This window comes from Panthera onca, chromosome B1 (genome assembly GCF_046562875.1).
Source record: "Panthera onca isolate mPanOnc1 chromosome B1, mPanOnc1 haplotype 2, whole genome shotgun sequence".
Classification (NCBI taxonomy): Eukaryota; Metazoa; Chordata; class Mammalia; order Carnivora; family Felidae; genus Panthera; species Panthera onca.
This window is the reverse complement of record NC_138342.1, coordinates 160,252,400-160,271,819: the sequence shown is the minus strand read 5'-3', so window position 1 is coordinate 160,271,819 and position 19,420 is coordinate 160,252,400. Positions and strand designations below refer to the sequence as shown.

At 43.9% G+C, this 19,420-nt stretch overlaps 1 protein-coding gene across 3 annotated transcripts in view; it reads left to right on the top strand.

Moving 5' to 3' along the window:
* Nucleotides 1-18,237, top strand: part of GOT1L1 (glutamic-oxaloacetic transaminase 1 like 1) — a 34,168-nt gene extending 15,931 nt beyond the window's left edge. For all 3 annotated transcript variants that reach the window (XM_060653598.3, XM_060653597.3, XM_060653595.3), the window contains exon 9: nucleotides 17,885-18,237. In XM_060653598.3, coding sequence (XP_060509581.3) covers nucleotides 17,885-18,210 — 326 coding nt within the window. In that variant the 3' untranslated portion in view covers nucleotides 18,211-18,237. The remainder of the gene's footprint in view (nucleotides 1-17,884) is intronic.
* Nucleotides 18,238-19,420: the final 1,183 nt, after the last annotated feature.

Here is a 19,420-nt window from a genome sequence, read left to right as displayed (position 1 = left end):
GGCGCCTGGGTGGCTCAGTCGGTTGAGCGGCCGACTTCGGCTAGGGTCATGATCTCGCGGTCCATGAGTTCGAGCCCCGTGTCGGGCTCTGTGCTGACAGCTCGGAGCCTGGAGCCTGTTTCAGATTCTGTGTCTCCTTTTCTCTCTGACCCTCCCCCATTCATGCTCTGTCTCTCTCTGTCCCAAAAATAAATAAACTTAAAAAAAAATTAAAAAAAAAAAGACTGGGAAAGAGTATTAATTAATTGTAATAAGACTGTCTGCCCGTGCTGAGTGCCCATTTGAGGTCAGTTATATGGTTTTCTCCAGCAAAATTCAGCTACCTTCTTTTAATTAAAATTTTTTAAAAAATGTTTTTATTTATTTTTTGAGACAGAGAGAGACAGAGCATGAACAGGGGAGGCACAGAGAGAGAGGGAGACACAGAATCCGAAGCAGGCTCCAGGCTCTGAGCTGTCAGCACAGAGCCCAACGTGGGGCTTGAACCCACAGACTGTTCAAGACCTGAGCCGAAGTCGGATGCCCAACCAACCAAGCCACCCAGGCGCCCCTAATTTAAAAATTTTTTATTTTTTATTTTTTATTGTACACACACACACACACACACACACACACAGAGTACACGAGCAGGGGAGAGGGGCAGAAAGAGAGAGAAATTCCCAAGCAGATTCCATGCTGTCAGTGTAGAGCCTGATGTGGGGCTTGATCTCATAACCCTAGGATCATGGCCTGAGCTGAAATCAAGAGTCAGAGGCTCAAGCGTCTGAGCTATGCAGGTGCCCCAAAATTCAGCTACTTATATGCAGACTCAGAGAAGGCGGGTAACCCAGTGTGATCAGGCCAGGAATCCTGCAGTAAAGAGTAGGGCAGAGGAGAAAAAGGCAAGAGGGTCATGAGATTTTATAGGCAGCCACTGTTGTCTGGACCCTGGCACCAGGGCTGGCTGTGAAGGAAAGTTAAGACAAGAGGGGAGGAAGTGACATTGGTGAAAATTGTGCAGTAAGGACCTCTGAAAATTCTCTCCTCTGTAAAAACAATGAAAAACCGGCAACATTGAACAGAAACAACTTTTTCATAATTCTGGAAATTAGTCAAAGGCTTGCAGCCATCCAGGGACTGTTTATTCAAAAAAAACCAGCTGATTCTTTTTTTTTTAGTTCATTTATTTATTTTGATAGAGAGGGAGCAGGTGGGGGAGAAGCAGAGAGAGAGGGAGTGACAGAAACCCAAACAGGTTCTGCACTGCCAGCCTGGAGCCCAATGTGGGGCTCGAAGTCACAAACTGAGAGATCATGACCTGAGCTGAAATCAAGAGTCCGAAGCTTAATTGACTGAGCCACCCTGGAACCCCCTCACTCTTGATTAGAGCAGTGAGCTTTGTGGGGTTTTAAGCTAATGTGTTTGCATCCCCTCTCTCTAGCTCTGCATAGTCTTCAAAACCAACAGTGAGTCAGACCAAGAAAGACAAAAGCCATCTGATTTCATTCATGTGTGGAATCTAAAAAAACAAAACAGACTCTTTTTTTTTTAATGTTTTCTTTTTTTTTTAATTTTTTTTAACATTTATTTATTTTTGAGACAGAGAGAGACAGAGCATGAACGGGGGAGGGTCAGAGAGAGGGAGACACAGAATCCGAAACAGGCTCCAGGCTCTGAGCTGTCAGCACAGAGCCTGACGCAGGGCTCGAACCCATGGACCGTGAGATCATGACCTGAGCCGAAGTTGGCCGCTTAACCGACTGAGCCACCCAGGCGCCCCATGTTTTATTTCTTTTTGAGAGAAAGAGAGACACAGTGTGAGCAGGGGTGGGGCAAAGACAGAGGGAGACACAGAATCTGGAGAAGGCTCCGGGTTCCCAAGGCGGGGCTCAAACCCACGAACCATGAGATCATGACCTGAGCCAAAGTTGGACGCTTAACAAACTGAGCCACCCAGGCGCCCCACAAAGCGGACTCTTAAGAGAACAAACTGATGGTTGCCAGAGGGGAGGTGGATCGGAGGGAAGGGGAATATAAAACCAATAAACAAACTTCATGTGGAAATGCAAAGGACCTAGAATAGCCAATTTTGAAAAACAACCAAGTTTGAGGACTAACACTACTTGATTTGAAGTTTTATAAAGCTATACTAATCAAGAGGGGGTGGTATTGCTGTAAAGGTAGACCAGAAGAGAGCTTCAGAAACGATCATACACATACACATGGACAAGTGATTTTTAATGAAGAGGCAAAAGTAATGCAACGGAAGGGGCTGTCATGTCGGATATCCTATGGAAAAAAAAAAAAAAAAGAAAGAAAAGACAAAGAAAGAAAGAAGAAAAAAAAGAAAATAACTTCAATCCGTACCTTGCACCATATATAAAATTGAACTCAAAATGGATCATAGGCCTCAATGGAAAATGTAAAACCTAAAAATAGAAACTTGTAGAACGCACAGGAGAAAATCTGCAACCTTGGGTTACACAAAGATTTCTGAGATACAATATCAAAGAATGATCCATAAAAGAAAGAATAGACACATTAGAATTTATCAAAATGAAGCATTTCTGCTATTTGAAGTCATTGTTGAGAGAATGAAAAGACAATCACAGACTGAGACAAAATATTTGCAAATCGCCCATCTGATAAAGGACTTGTATCTAGAATATATAAACAACTCTAAAAACTTCATAATAAGAAAACAACACAATTTTTTAAGTGGGCAAAAGAGTTGAACAGATACATTGCCAAGGAAAAAATAGATATACACATGGCAAATAAAGCATATGAAAAGATGCCCAGCGTCAGTAGTCAATAAGGAGTCACTAAGGAAATACAAATTAAATGACTGACCATATTAAGTGTCGGTGAGGATGTGGAAAAACTGAAATTCTCATAGAGTGCTCCTGGGAATGTAAGACAATACTATCACTTTGGAAAACACGTTGGCAGTTTTGTAAGGAGTTAAACACTACTCACCATATGATACAACTATTGCTCTATTAGGTATTTACCCAAGCGAAAAAGAAAAACATGTCCATACAGAATCTCGTACATGAATGTTCATGGTGGTTTTATTTGTAATAGCCAATAACCAGAAACAACTGGAATAAATGCTCACGAACAGGTGAATGGATTTAGACAGATTTACAAATTGCAGTATGCCTACACGATGGAACACTACTTAGCAACGAAAATAAATCAACTATCGATATATACAACGTGACTGAATCACCAAATAGTTATGCTGGGTAAAAGAAGCTAGACAAAAAAGTGCATACTGTATGATTCCATTTGTATAATATTCTAGAAAATGCAATCTAAGCCATAGTAACAAAAAGATCAGTGGTGGCCTGAGGGGGAGGGGTTACCAATGGACACAAGAAAACTCTTGGAGGTGGTAGATATGTTCACTACCCTGGTCATAGTGATGATTTCACAGGTGTGTGCATATGTCAAAGCGTATCAAATGTATACTTTTAAAAAAATGTTTATTTATTTATTTTGAGAGAGGGAGAGAGGGTCAGAGATAGAGAAAGAGAGAATCCTAAAGCAGGGCTTGATCTCACCAACCTGAGATCATGATGTGAGCCAAAATCAAGAGTTGGTGGCTTAACTGAGCCATCCAGGCGCCCCACAAATTGTACACTTTAAATATGTGCAATTGATGATGTCAGTTAAAAAAAAAAGATAGGAGTGATACAAAGTGGAGAGGTCATGGGGGCCAGTCCATTAGAAATCTTGGAAGCAGAGAAATGTAGAAAGTGATGGTCTGCGGGTGGAAGTCTAAAATCAGTATTTAGAGTGGTTCCTGGGTGGCTCAGTTGGTCGAGCGACAGACTTCGGCTCACGTCATGATCTCACTCTTCAGGATCTCGCTGTTCTCGGTGGTAGCCCTGCAATGAGCTCTGTGCTGACAGCTGGAAGCCTGGAGCCTGGAACCTGCTTCAGATTCGGTGTCTCCGTCTCTCTCTCTCTCTGCCTCTCCCCAGCTTGTGCCCTCTCTCTCAAATAAATAAATATTAAAAAAATAAAATCAGTATTTCGATAATGGTGCACTTTCCGGTGGAGTTAACATGGGAGGGAATACATTTTCACCTTTTGTTCTTAGGGGACTGTTTTCCTTGTAACCCAGCCCAGGACACTGGAAACATTGGGACTTAGGTTGAGTAAATGGTCTGTAAACACATCTGGTTCTTCCAATGAGTCCAGACTGTAGTCATGACCATTACCATCCTAGCTAACGGATGCTGAATGCTCATCTGGAGCTGTACCCTTCTAAGCACTTTACGTCCAACATCTTCTGTCTTGGTGAGCATCGGTAACCTGCCCAATCCGGGTCACCCAGCTAGTAAGGGTGCAGGGGTCCATGTGCGCAGTGCCTTCACCCTTCCTAAGGGTGCCGCTGGCCCCCAGTCAGGCTGCTGCTGTCACTCCTTCATTCTCTCCCCCTGAGGGCTCTAGCCTCTAACCCTGAGGAGGTAATAAGCACGCAGAACAGGGCCCAGAAGAAGCCTGCTTCCATGGAGAGGAGCCTCCAGGGTCCGCGCGTGCCGGGCGCCAACTGTAGAGCTCTGCGTCTTGCGGAGAAGGAAGAGCGCACAGCTGCGTCCCCTCGGAGCAGACACTGCGCGCCAGGAAAGCTTGACGCAGAGAGGCTGGTAGGGCCAGGGAGATAAAGGAACGGGTAGGAGGGACAGACTGGGGCACAGCCTTTCTTAGGACTGGGAAAGCCAGGTGAGAGTACCAGCGGGCAACCAGCTGCTCAGGAGCGGGCGTGGCTGCAGAAAAGCCAGGTTTTGCAGCCAACGCTCGTGGCGGTTTCTGCACAGACCACGGCTACACCTTTTCTGGTGGCAGTCGAGTTCCTCCCCGGCATTGCTGGCGGCTAGGACCTGGCTAGCCCTGGCTTCTTCAAGTATCTGGTGTGGATGTGTGTGTGCTCGGGAGGGAGGATTCCAAAGTGCAGTAATTGCTTCACCGCGATCTGCCGTCGGGGAGCTTGATCTTAAAGTGAGTCCGCCTGTGAAGGTGTCTGGCAACTCCGAGGTTCTCTCGTAGGAGCACGCTGAGATTCTAGAGGGTTCTGTTGCATCCCGAGGATGTGCGCGGGAGTGTTTGGCCAGCAGTTTGTGGGGGTGTGTGCTGAGCTTTACCTAGCACTTCTTGGGCTGCCTTCTCCCCTTTTCCATCAGCTTGGGTCCTGGCAAGACCTCGCAGTAAAAGAAAAGGAGGTAGGGGCAGGTTGGCCTTCTTTGGTTCTCCACAGGCAGAGGCGGCCCCAGGGTCGGCCCTGAATGGGGGGGGGGGGGGGGGACGTGGAAGGAAACCCCAGGGCGAGGACGCTAAGAAAAACCGAGGATTCTGTGACAGGGCAAGTGTGTGGCCTCCAGGACAACGTGGACCGCGGGGACTGGAGGAGTGACTCACGGCCTGGCTTTGGGATCCCATCCTGGGCGCTGGAGCCAATGAGCAGCCTGACCCACAGGTGGAGCCCAGGGGTGGGAGGGAGGCGTTCTCTACCTAGGCATGTGCCTGGGGCCCTGGGCTAGCCTGGGCTGGGGCTCCTGTCTCCGCCCAAGGACTGGAGGGCGGAGGAAACCCCACAGCGGAGCCCGGTTGGACTGGGGTGGGCGTGGGGGTGGGAGTGAGAAAGGACTCGGAACTGCTCTTGAGCGCCCGCAGCGGGTCTTCGCCTTTGCTCCCTGTTTCCTCTAGGCCTTCCATGGCAGCCAAATATGTGTACTCGCCCACTCACTCCTCTCCCATAAACCTGTAAGAGGGGACCTTAACCCTACTCTGTGATATAAGATTTAGGCCTCGTTCTCTTGCTTGTTCACCACACTGCAGCCACACCGGTTTTCTTTCAGTTCTTGGAACATAAATAGGTCTCCCTGTCTCAGGGCCTTTGCACACTCTCATGCCAGGAACACTTTCTCTGCTTTTTGCAAGGTCAGCCCCTTTCTCATCGTGTGGGTCTCACTTCTCAGCTTAAATGCCTCCTCCTCACAAAAGCTTTTATCCGACTCTCCTGCAAAGTAGGGTCTCTGCTCCCCACAAACATATTTATTTCCTCTTTCTTGTTTCCTTTATACCTCCTTGTGTGCACTTTGTGTTTATTTTATTTTATTCTCTGACTTTGACAATTTGATGTAACATAAAGCAGGAAACGTATTTGCCCTGTGACCTGTGACCGGCATATAACAAGCTGTCAAATGTTTGTAATAGCACTTTTATTAATTAGTTGACTCCTGGCTCCATAGACAGAGCCAGAAAATGCCTCCTGGGATAGGGCACTCTACCCAGTTCTGTAGAAACCAGCACTTTTGCAGAAGCTCCAAGTTGTCAGTGTGTAAGGTGGGTGCCTAGGTGTAGTCTTTATTCCCTGAATTTTCCCTTAAGAGACCTAAGTCAGTTACCTCTGTAGGGCAGTATTCCTAGGCTCTCATACAGGGTCTGGCACTCCTAGGAACTCAACAAATATGGGACACTGAGTGGGGGTGGGCCTCCCCCCACCTCTGCCTTGGTTCTTCACCATTCTCCCTTTGAAGCAAATTCAGCACATCACCACACTTTTCTAACACTGATCTCACACCACGAAGCTGAAACTGTCATGGGGACAGACATTGAATTTACCCCCTATGGAAAACTTTTTTTTTTTTTTTTTTTTTGGCCTTGAAATGCCAGGATATAACTGAGTAGCATTTTCTCAGAATGCAAAAGATCATTGATCTACCAAAAATCCTTTTTAAACTTACAAACATGTGTATCTTTTTAAATTACATTTAAAACTTTAATTCCAGTATAGTTAACATACAGTGTTATATTCATTTCAGGTGTTCAATATTGTGATTCAGCAATTTTATACATTACTCAGTGCTCATCATGATAAGTGTACTCTTTAATCCCCATCACTTATTTTACCCATCACCCCACCCACCTCCCCTCTGCAACCATCAGTTCTCTATAGTTAAGAGTCTGTTTCTTGATTTCTCTCTCTCTTTTTTCTTCCCTTTGCTCATTTGTTTTGTTTCTTAGATTCCACATTTGAGTGAAATCATATGGTGTTTTTCTTTTTCTGACTTATTTCACTTAGCATTATACTCAGCTCCATCCATGTTGCAAACGGCAAGATTTTATTATTTTTTATGGCTGAATAATATCCCACTGGGTATATATACCACATCTTCTTTATCCGTTCATCAGTCGATGGACACTTGGGCTGCTTCCATGATATGGCTATTGTAAATAATGCTGCAATAAACATAGGGGTGGATGTATCCCTTTGAATTCGTGTTTTTGTATTTTTTTGAGATAAATACCCAGTAGTGCAATTACTAGATCATAGGGTGACTTTATTTAAATTTTTTCATTCTTTTTTTTAAGTGTTTATTTATTTTTGAGAGAGAGAGAGCGAGGGAGAGAGAGAGAGACAGAGCATGAGCAGAGGAGGGGCAGAGAGAGAAGGAGACACAAAATCTGAAGCAGGTTCCAGGCTCTGACCCATCAGCATAGAGCCTGATGCGGGACTCAAACTCACAAACCTTGAGATCATGACCTGAGCCGAAGTCAGATGCTCAACCGACTGAGCCACACAGATGCCCCTTATTTAAAAAATTTTGAAGAAGCTCCATACTGTTTTCCAGAGTGGCTGCACCAGTTTGGATTCCCACCAACAGTGCATGAGGGTTCCTTTTTCTCCACATCCTTGCCAATCCTTTTTGTTTCTTGTGTTTTTTAGTTTAGTCATTCTGACAGGTGTGAGGTGATATCTCCTTGTAGCTTTGATCTGTATTTGCCTGATGATGAATGATGTTGAGCATTTTTTCATGTGTCTGTTGGCCATCTGGATGCCTTCTTTGGAGAAATGTTTGTTTATGTTTCTGCCTATTTTTAATTAGATTATTTGTGTTTTGGGGGTGTTGAGTTGTGTAAGTCTTTATATATTTTGGATACGAACTCTTTATCAGATATGCCATTTGCAAATATTTTCTCCCATTCCGTAGGTTGCTTTTTAGTTTTGTTGATTGTTTTCTTAACTGGGCAGAAGCTTTTTATTTTGGTATAGTCCTACTAGTTTATTTTTGCTTTTATTTTCCTTGCCCCAGGAGACATATCTAGAAAAATGTTGCTACAGCTGATGTCAGAGAAATGACTGCTTGTGCTGTCCTCTAGGATTTTTATGGTTTCATGTCTCACATTTAGATCTTTAATCCATCTTGAGTTTGTTTTTGTGGATAGTGTAAGAAAGCGGTCCAGATTCATTCTTCTGTATGTTGCTGTCCAGTTTTCCCAACACCATTTGTTGAAGACACTGTCTTTTTCCCATTGTATATTCATTACTCCTTTATCAAAGATTAATTGGCCATATAATTGTGGGTTTATTTCTGAGTTTCTGTTCTGTGCCCTTGATCTATATGTCTCTTTTTGTGACAGTACCATACTGTTTTGATAACTACCACTTTGTATTGTAATTTGAGTCTGGAATTGTGATAAGTCCAGTTTTGTTTTCCTTTTTCAGCATTGTGTTGGCTGTCTTTTGTGGTTCCATAAAAACTTTAGGGTTGTTTGTTCTAGTTCTGTGAAAAATGCTGTTGGTATTTTGATAGAGATTGGATTAAATCTGTAGGTTGCTTTGGGTAGTATGGACATTTTAACAATATCTGTTCTCCCAATCCATGAGCATGGAATGTCTTTCCATTTCTTTGTGTCTTCCTCAATTTCTTTTGTTAATGTTTTATAGTTTTCAGAGTATAGGTCTTTCACCTCTTGGGTTAAGTTTATTCCTCGATATTTTATATTTTTGGTGCAATTGTAAATGGGATTTTTTTCTTAATTTGTCTTTCTGCTGCTTCATTATTAGTGTATAGGAGTGAGACAGATTTTTGAACATTGGTTTTGTATCCTGTAGCTTTACTGAATTAATTTATCAGCTGTGGCAGTTTTTTGGTGGAGTCTTTAGGGTTTTCTATATGTACTATCACATCATCTGCAAATAGTGAGACTTTTACTTCTTCCTTACCAATTTGGATGCCTTTTCCCCCCCTTATGTTGTCTGAATGCCATGGCTAGGACTTCTAGTACTATGCTGAATAAAAGTGGTGAGAGTGGACTTCTTTGTCTTGTTCCTGATTGTAGGGGGAAAGTTCTCAGTTTTTCTCATTGAGTAGGATGTTCACTGTGGGTTTTTCATATATGGCATTTATTATGTTGAGGCATGTTCTCTCTAGACCTACTTTTTTTTAAAATCACGAATGGATGTTGTGCTTTGTCAAATCTTTTTTCTGCATCTATTGAAATGATCATATTGTTTTTATCCTTTCTCTTATTCGTGTGATGCACGGTGTTGATTGTTTTCTGGATAGTGAACCACCTTTGCAACCCAGGAATAAATCCCACTTGATCGTGGTGTGTGATTTTTTTCTAATGTATTGTTGAATCCCGTTTGCTAGTATTTTGTTGAGGATTTTTGCATCTATGTTCGTCAGAAATATTGGCCTGTAGTTCTCTTTCTTCGTGGTATATTCATCTGCTTTTGGTATCCCACATGGCAAACTTCGTGAATTCCCTATTAGACCTCCCTGTTCCCTCAAAGTCCCTGGCTGATTACCAGCTCATTTTCCTCCCCTTCCTCTCTCCTATTTATGCCTCACAAATTTCTTAATGATCTTGAGCAGCTTAGTTCAGACCCCAAGCTTATACTCTCCACTCCACAGAGTCCAGTCTTTAGAAGGCGGCTCAGAAAGCACCTCTTGTTACTGGAGCGCACCCCCTGGGGGTATCATCTCCCTCTACACACACCTGAGCAGGTTATTTCGTATTTCCCCAGTGAAAATGGATTTCCCTGGAGGGGGCTGGGAGGACGTAGGGTATATTCTGTACTTAAGAAAAGTACAGGCGCCCGAGTGGCTCAGTTGGTTAAGTGTCTGATTCTTGGTTTCAGCTCAGGTCATGATCTCACAGTTTATGAAATGGGCCCCGCAGCAGGCTCTGTGCTGACAGTGCGGAGCCTGCTTGGGATTCTCTCCCTCCCTCTCTCTCTGCCCCTCCCCTGCTTGTGTGCTCATGCTCTCTCCCTCAAAATAAATAAACATTTAAAAATAAATAATCTTTTTTTTAAATGAGCTTTTCTTCATTTTATTACAATTAAAACAACAAGGGATAGCCTACTGGTCAGGAGGATGTGCTCTGAAGTGAGGCAGACCTGGGTTCAAATCTGTGTTCTGACCTTGGGAAAATTACCTATTATTCCTAAGGCTTTGTTTTCTCCTTTGCAAAATGAGGATTAAAATACCCACTTTGATGAGTTGTGCTGAGATGAATAAGGTCATGTCTGAAAAGAGCATAATAAGTGCTCAATAAGAGTTATTATTAGCAGGAATCTTCCAGAAGTTTCTATGGTGACTAAAGTCACTAGGTGAGAACTCAAAGAGCCACCCAAGGCCACACTGGGGGTAAAAAAAGGCCTCTGTGTAGCCTTCTTATCTCTCTGGCTTCCCAGGAATATTGGCAGATTCTAACCCTCCCCTCATGATTCCACTTCAATCTTTTTTCCGAGCTCTTTGCTCCAGTTTTCTTCTGTGATGTCCTTGCCACTCTTTGATGTTTTCCCTCACTCAGTCCACACTGTGGTCAAAACAAGGCAAGGATACTGTTGGGCAACATGTAGTTCACAGCCATAGGCTGTTCAAGGAAGGAACTGGATAAATGAAATCTCCAAGGGTGGGTGTCGGTGGTTGGTGGCTTTTAGGCTTTTCTGGGCTAGGGACCCCTTTGAGAATCTGAGGAAAGTTAGAGAATGTCTCTCTGTCCCTTCACACACACACACACCTACATGCACTCCCACAAGCACATACAATTTGCATACAATTCCAGGAGTTCTTGGACTCAGGGAACCCTGTCCAGTGCCCCGGAGGGATCCTCAGGACCCAGGCAGCCCAGATGCCCACTCTTTAACTCCTTCCTGGGCAGACTCTTCACAGAGCTGTAGCAGCAGAAAAATGGGCAAACCTCAACTCTTCTCTTTTCCTGCCTTCTCTTTGTCAGAAGGAACTAAAACTGCCTTAAGGAAGGGAGAAACAAGAGTGAAATAAACCAGCGTTGAAACATAGCCTGTGGGAAATTGAGAGATGGCTAAGCTAATGGAGTAGATTTTGTGAGCTCCATGAAGATTCATGATGTCAATTAGGGAAAAGAAAAAAAAGTATGACACCGGGCACCTGGGTGGCTCAGTCAGTTGAGTGTCTGACTTTGGCTCAGGTCATGATCTCACGGTTTTGAGTTCAAGCCCCCCATCAGGCTCGCTGCTGTCAGCAGGAGCCTAATTCGGATCCTCTGTCCATTTCTCTCTGCCCCTCCCCTACTTGTGCTCTCTCTCTCTTAAAAATAAACCTTACAACAAACAAACAAAAAATGTATGACAATGCAGAAAAAGTTGAGATATGAGAGGAGACGGGAAGGTTGGAAGAGGGGGGAAGGCTGATGTCAAAAATGTTACCAGGGTTAAGATGAAAACAGTTCTGGACGCTGTGAATTACTTACCCCTACTAAACTGTACACTTGAAAATGTAAATTTTATGTTATGTGTGTTTTGCCACAATTTTTTAAAAAAAATTACTGGGGGGCGCCTGGGTGGCTCAGTCGGTTAAGCATCGGACTCTTGATTTTGGCTCAGGCTGTGATCTCATGGTTCGCTGGATTGAGCCCTGCATCAGGCTCTGTGCCGACAGTGAGGAGTCTGCTTGGGATTCTCTCTCTCTCTCTCTCTCTCTCTCTCTCCCCCTCCCTCCCTCTCTCTCCTCCTCCCTCTCTCTCCGCCCCCCCACCCCTGCTTGCGCTGTCTCTCAAAATAAATTAAAAAAAATTTTTTTTAAGACAGCAGGCAACATGTCCTTATGAGAACTTTTAGGGGTCTACCACCGTACCAGACTCGAGGCAGTTGACCACCTCTTCCTACCAGGAAGTGCAAAAGTCAGTGACAGAATTCGGGTCTAGGACCCCCTTTATGGATGGTAAGTGGGTGTTGGGGGGATGGTTGAGGTGGTGCTGGTGAGGGAGTTAGCGTACAGCTCTGGGAAATTGGTGGGTTTTGACAGGGGAGGGGTGGCGTGGAGGAGGCAGGGGTGGTGGAGGAGAGGGTGTAAAGCTGGCCTGCGGTGTGGGGGGTGGGATCCTGCCCCCTTTCTGTCTTTTCTGAGCCTCTCCCAGTGAGGGGGACACCTGTTCCACCCCAAGCAGGAGTCTGCGAGGCTCACACCGGTTTCCTGCGGCTCTCTCCGGTTTCCTGCGGCTCTCTCCGGTTTCCTGACTTTGGAGACAGCAGGTGGTGCTGTTTAGTAAACTTGGGAGGCGAGGAGGGGAAACCTGAACTTTTCACGTGAGAAGGCATCTCTACCCTGGTGACTCTCTCCCTTCCAGCTGCCACAGCAGAGGAGGGTGTTGGCGATGGGAAGCATCTTCCTCCTTGAGCTTCTTTAGAGCTCCTCAGCTGGCCCAGGGAGGAGGGAGGGCTGAGATCTGCTCTCTTGTGTGTTTCCCACGTGCGCTGGTATCCCAAATGTCTTTGGAATGTGGCTCAGGTGAAATCCTGGGTGGTGGCCACCGGTAGTTTGTCTGGGAGGGGTAAAGAAATTCAGAGGCATTCTTACACACCCCTCCATCAGCCTTGCTGACTCACCCTGTCCCCAGCTGAGGGTAGCTTCGATGGCTTTGCCTGCTCCTCTCGCTCTTGGGATTCCCGTCTCCCGAGAAAGCTCAGAGTGCTCTTAGGGGTCTGGGACTCCACAGTAAAACAGACCAGACACTTGGGAAACATCTCTTCAATTGTAGCTTTAAATTTCAGGCTTCTATCCGGTGAGCTCAGGTTCCAGAAAGCATCCATGGGGACTAGTTAGTGAACTGGGTGCTTTCTGCTGAGCTGGGGCATTGGGTTAGGTAGGAGGTCTCCTTCTATCCAGTGAATCTGGACTTGATTGTTTCACTGGGCTTTGTCCCCAACAATGGTAGGATTCTGGGGAATGCAAACACAACACTGGTTTGACAGCTTCAGCAAGTTTTAAAAAGCCCAACACACCAAAGCCCCGTGTGCCTTTGGGACTCCACATTGCCAGTCTCGCTCTTGATAGGCTTTTATGTCCCTACCCTTGTTTTTCCTCTGCCACACCTTACCATGGTGTTCTTATTTGATGCTGTTGAACTTCACTTACGGGATTTTGTAAGTGGTCTTAAGTCCTTTTTGAGACAGGGCAGGGTACAAATAAATAGAAAGAAAAACACGACTCTGAAAGGTCAGATGTTTTGATATTGGCTAAACCTTGGGCTAATATAAGAAAATGACTGCACTCCTTACTGACCATAACATCCAGAATCTTCCACGACTCACAGAAGAGAGAGGATCTCCTCATGGAAAGAGGTGACAGGACCGCACAGGCTTACCTTTTGACTCCTGGCATTCCCGGTGCCTCTCCCCTCAGCATCTTTCCAGGGTTGCTGCTGTTACCACTAAGCTTTGGGGTGGGGTGAAGGCTGGGGATTGCTGTGACATTAACCATTTGCCACTGTGGACTCATGACCTTTCCCTAATACTCCCTGCAGAGCCCCTGAAGCTCTAAACTCATAAGACCGGAACATTTGAAATGACCTAAAAAAGTCTATTAGATGAGCAAAACGTAAGCAGAAAATAATGTGAAACTAAGTCATCTGAGCGATAGTTCATGATTTTTTATTTTATTTTCCATTACGCACCACATGGTGACCACAACATTCAGACGAAGGCCGATCAGGACAGTGGTCATATTTTTATACCAGCTACAAACCTAAGTAATTCTCAAACTGCAGGACCCTCTGTTCCCCTTCCTCAAAAGGGTGGTCCTTCTAGCACCCCTGCCTAGAGCAACTTTCAAGCCAGATGATGCTTCGTAACTTCCAGCACCAATCTTGGCTTTCAGTTTTAACTCACGCCCCCACCTCCGTCCCCCAGTGGTCCCTCCCCCCACCACAATCTTAAAAGATGAATGTAGCTCTACCAAAGACTTAGAAGTATCTCCCTGCCTTCTCTGACGTGTTTCAGTCAAAGGTGTGTGGTCAGAGGCATCTAAGTGTTGAAAAGCCATTTTTACTATCAAATTGGATTCCAAAACATCTTGGAGATGTAAGAGACCATTTATAGCCATTCATACAGAGTACTCAGGCTGGAACTGATTAAACGACTTGCTGAAGGTCCCAGAGCTAAAGAGTCTAAACTAAGATTTATGCCTATTGCTACCCAGACCACTCTGTTTCTCATGGAGATTGGCCTCTTGCACATCTAAACAGAAGTGTGATCGTGACTGGGACTTTCTTACAGAAGAAGATGATATATGTAGATGCAAACACATATGCATATATACACAGGCAAGGTAGTGGAATTAGGAATGCAAGTAATAGAGGAATGATTATTTGCGCTATGTGCACAATTTTAACTGTTTGTCCTGAGTGTCTTAAGGACAAATGCGGACCCCTAATAAATGAAATGAATGAATGAGACTGAGGGAGAAAAAAAATTAATTTTGTGCACCGAATGCAGAACTCTAGGGCAAACAATGAAATTTAGGCAGGGTCCTACCCTCTAGAAGTTCTTGCAGGGTAGACATATGCTTCAATAATTCTAATATAAAGCCGACTTTGATCAATACTCTCACAATTTAATGAGGAGTTTAGCATCACAGTATGTGAAAAAAATAGTAACTCTACCAAACAACGAAACTTATCAGCAAGTACCAGCAAATTGCCTGTGTGCAGGTATGTCGTGGGTGTGCATATCCATGCGTACAGATATGTAGTAGCTGCCCACAAACATGTTAGTTTTCAGTGTATTGCAAGCGTGCAGTAAATTTGGGATGAATTCTTGTACAACTTCCAGCCCCACTTTATGCACACAAAGATACTTCCTGGTGTGTCTCTTATCCCTTGGTTCAGTTCTAGGTCTGATGAAGAAAATATATTTCCAGGCCAGACCTCTCCTCTGAGTTGCAGACTCATATATCCATTTACCATCCTCTTGGGTGTTTCAAAAGTACCTAAAGCTCAACGTGTCCAAAATAGCACCTGATCCTGCTTCCAGGATTCCCTGTCTCAGTCAATGGCATCATTGTGTGCACAGTTAGGCAAGCCAGAGGCCGGGAGCCAGAATATAATCTTCCTAAGGGCAGGGACCTGGCCTGGCTTGTTTTCTGCTGTGTCTTCATGACCTAGAACAGAGCATGGCACAGAGCGGGTATTGATTGAGTTCTGTGGGATAACTGCCTGCGCTCATTTTCCTCCATCTCCACCACTACTATTCAGTCCAGGCTGCTGTAACTTCTCGCCAGCACTGCTGCAAGAGCCTCCTGACTGATATTTCTATATATCTTCCACTCTAGCCAGTGATCGTTTCAAAACAAATCTGAATCTAAGGCAAGCGTTCTTGCCGTGGACTCTGAGGTCATACATGGTATGCATCCTATGACTCTTCTAGCCTTGTCTCATATCACGATCACCCTTGCTTTTGAGATCCAGCCAAGTAGCCTTTTTTACAGTGCTTATCATTGCTTGCTCTGTCCTGCCACAGGGCCTTTGCACGTATTGCTTTCTCTGCTTGGAACATTCTTCTTCTCTTTACCCACTTAATTTCTACTCATCCTCCTGATGTCACTGTCAGAGCTTAAAGTACTAGTTCCTGTGTGTCCTGATGTCAAATGTATTTGACGGAAAAATCGTAGTCAAAATAACTTGAAAAATAAAAAACTGCTGACAAGAGATAGCTCCATAGCACTTGTCATGGTTTCATTTTTACATTTGTCTGCATAATTACTTTCTGCATGAAACTAAGTTTTTGTCTGTCTTCCTGTATGAAGATGAAGATCTAGTTGAGGACCATTAAAACATAAGCCAACCTTTCTTTTTCTTCATGTATTTTTGGAAAGTACCATTAAATATATTTACCTGTATTCTTTTTTTCTATTGGATATACATCTTCAGAAGATTACTAATGTTTGATTAAAATATCCCAGGAAGCTTTTCTCTCAGTGAGTTCCTCCTTAGTTCATGAATGCTATGGGATGGTTTAAGTGTCGTTCATCCTGGAGACAGGCTATGGACATTTAGAAGATAGTGCTTTTGCCTGTGATATCAGGACTCAATAAAATCAAGCAAAGAGGGCTCATCCAGGTTACCTTCTCCACTGTATATCTTCTCTTTTCTTGAAAGTTCCCAAAATGGGTAAGTTGACGGAATCTTATATATTATTAAGATGATTAGAATCACTCCGGCAGACTAGGTGTTTCAAACAGACCCTGTAAATATAAGAATTATATGATAAGGAAGGATTATAAATCCAATTAGGGAAGAGTCAGGCTATTCAACAAATTCCGTTTGAATATTTAAGTAGCACTTTGTGGGAAAAAGTAAAATTTATCTTTAAACCACATCATATACTAATATAAGTTCCTGAAAGATTAACATGTAAAATGGTAAAAACTTAGGCCAAAAAAGGCTGTATGAAAACCTAAGTGAATCGCACATCCAGAGGAAGACATTCTAAGCTTGAGAGCAATGGAAAACATGGCTTTCATCCCCCCAAGAGAAAATGTTTGACTACATGAAAATGAAAAATTAATGACGAAGTTAAAAGGTAAACAACAAGGGGACCCTGGGTGGCTCAGTTGGTTGTCTGACTTCGGCTCCGGTCATGATCTCATGGTTCATGAGTTTGAGCCCCGCGTCAGGCTCTGCGCCGACAGCTCAGAGTCTGGAACCTGCTTCGGATACTGTGTCTCCCTCTTGTGTCTGCCCCTACCCCTGCTCACACTCTGTCTCAAAAATAAACATTAAAAAAAAAAGGTAAACAACAAAATGGGGAAAAAATAGGCTATCAGAAACTATACAAAGGGTTAATGTCTGTATTACATAAGGACATTTATAAATCAGTAACCAAGTGCTAAGACCCCAGTAAAGAAATTGGGCAAAGGATACGAACAGACACTTCGCGTGTAAGATAAAATAATTGATCTGACTCGCAAGAAAATATTCAAACTTGCTAGAAATCGGGGGCGCCTAGGTGGCTCAGTCGGTTGGGCGTCTGACTTCGGCCCAGGTCATGATCTCGCAGTCTGTGAGTTCAAGGCCCGCATCCGGCTCTGTGCTGACAGCTCGGAGCCTGGAGCCTGCTTCAGATGATTCTGTGTCTCCCTCTCTCTCTGCCCCTCCCCTGCTCATACTCTGTCTCTCTCTCTCTGTCAAAAGTAAGTAAACATTAAAAAAATAATTAAAAAAAACCAAACTTGCTAGAAATCAAAGAAATGCAAATTGCCTATTTTGCAGTCGCATAAATGCAAAAATTACCATTTTAACCTATCAAATTAACAGAAATAAAAAGTGTATTATACTCAGTATTGGAGAAGGATGGGTGAAATAGCTTTTCATCCAATACATTGCTGTGGGGAAGTGACATTCATCATTATGTATAATGAATATTAAAAATGTTCACAACTTTTGATCCATTTCCCAGAATGTATCATTAGGAAATGTGTTAAGGAAGTAAGTCTAAATATAAGCAGTGTTTTATGCACAAAGATTTTCATGGAAGTATTACGTATAGTATTATGTGTAATAAGAGGGAGATCGCTAAAAAACGAGGGGACATTCACATAATGAAATTAAACCACCATTGGAAATTAAATATATGAAATTTTCCAATAAAACGAGAAAACGTGGGCACAATGGGATACAAAAGTGTGTGCACCATATACTCTCAACTACATAAAAGACAAGTGGGCAGAGAGAAACACCGGGAAGAAATACACTGAAATGGGAACAAAACCAGTCATTATTTTTCCAAGGTAGAATATAAGTGAATTTTTATTTTTACTTGTTTCTCTTTGTTTTCAAGATTTCCTACGAACCAATCCTCACTCCCTTCCTGTGGGAAAACAGAGGCAATGCCATAAAAACGAATCAAGTACTGACACAGGCTACGACCTGGACGAATCTCAAAGACACGAGGCTACGTGTAAGAAACCAGACACAAAAGGCCACATATTGTATGATTCCATGTACATGAAACGCAAATCTACAGAGACAGAAAGCAGATTAGCGTTTGCCAGGGGCCGGGAAAGAGGAATTGGACTGATTGTTCATAGGCATGGGGTTTCTTTTTCGGGTGATGGAAATGTTCCGGCATCAGTGGCGATGGTTACACAACACAGCGAAGATTAACCACTGCACTGCACACTTGAACATGGCTAATTTTATGTTATGTGAATTATATCTCAAATAAATAAATAAAGCTTGATATTAAACAAAGACAGAAACCGAAGTAAATGAGGGCTTTAGGTGAAGAACTAAAAGTCCATTTTCAAATGGTCATCTCTGCATTCTCAAGGGAGCCTCTCACTTTTTCCTGATAGGCGTCAAGGACCTCACTGGGTGGTGTGTAGTTCAGAGAAGAAGACAAGGAAAATGAGGGGCGTCTTGGTGGCTCAGTTGGTTGAGCGACCAACTCTTGATTTCAGCTCAGGTCATGATCCTAGGGTCGTGGAACTGAGCCCTGCGTAGGGCTCCGCACTGAGTGTGGAGCCTGCTTAAGATTCTCCTTCACTCTCTCTTTCCCTGCCCATCCCTCTCCCCCACCATGCTCCCTGCCCCATCCCTCTGTTCTCCCCATGCCCCTCTTTCCCCCAACCATCTCCCCCTCTCCTCCTACCATCCCTCTCTCTCCCTCCCCCCTCTCCCCCATTTATCTCTTCCCACCCCACCACCCTTCTCTCCCCACTCTCCCTCCCCCCCCCGTGCTCTTTCTCTCAAATAAAAAGTAAAAAAATGGAAAAAAAGAGAGGAGGAAGACCAAACATTGCTTTGTGTTTTTAAGATTTAAAAAAAAAAAAAATTTTAACATGAGACAGAGCACCGTGGGGAAGGGGCAGAGAGAGAGGGAGACACAGAATCTGAAGCAGGCTCCAGGCTCTGAGCTGTCAGCACAGAGCCTGATGCGGGGCTTGAACCCACGAACCGTGACATCATGACCTGAGCCAAAGTTGGACGCTTAACCAACTGAGCCACCCAGGCACCCCTTTTAAGATTTTATTTTTAAGTAATCCCAATGTGGGGCTTGAACTTACAACCCTGAGATCAAAAGCCATGTGCTCTACCCACTGAGCAAGCCAGGTGCCCCAGGATCAGAGAGACTTTACAAATTATGAATGGCTATTAAAAATGAAAATGTAAAGTGATACTGTTTACAATAGAATCAAGAACATCAAAGACCTAGGAATAAACCTAACAAAAGATGAACAAGACCTACACAGAAAACTATAAACATTGAGGGAAATTAAATTTGAAAAGGGTATATCTTGCACATTGTTTAGAAGATTCAATATTATAAGGATATTAAATTTCCCCACATTGATCTATAAATTCAATGCAATCT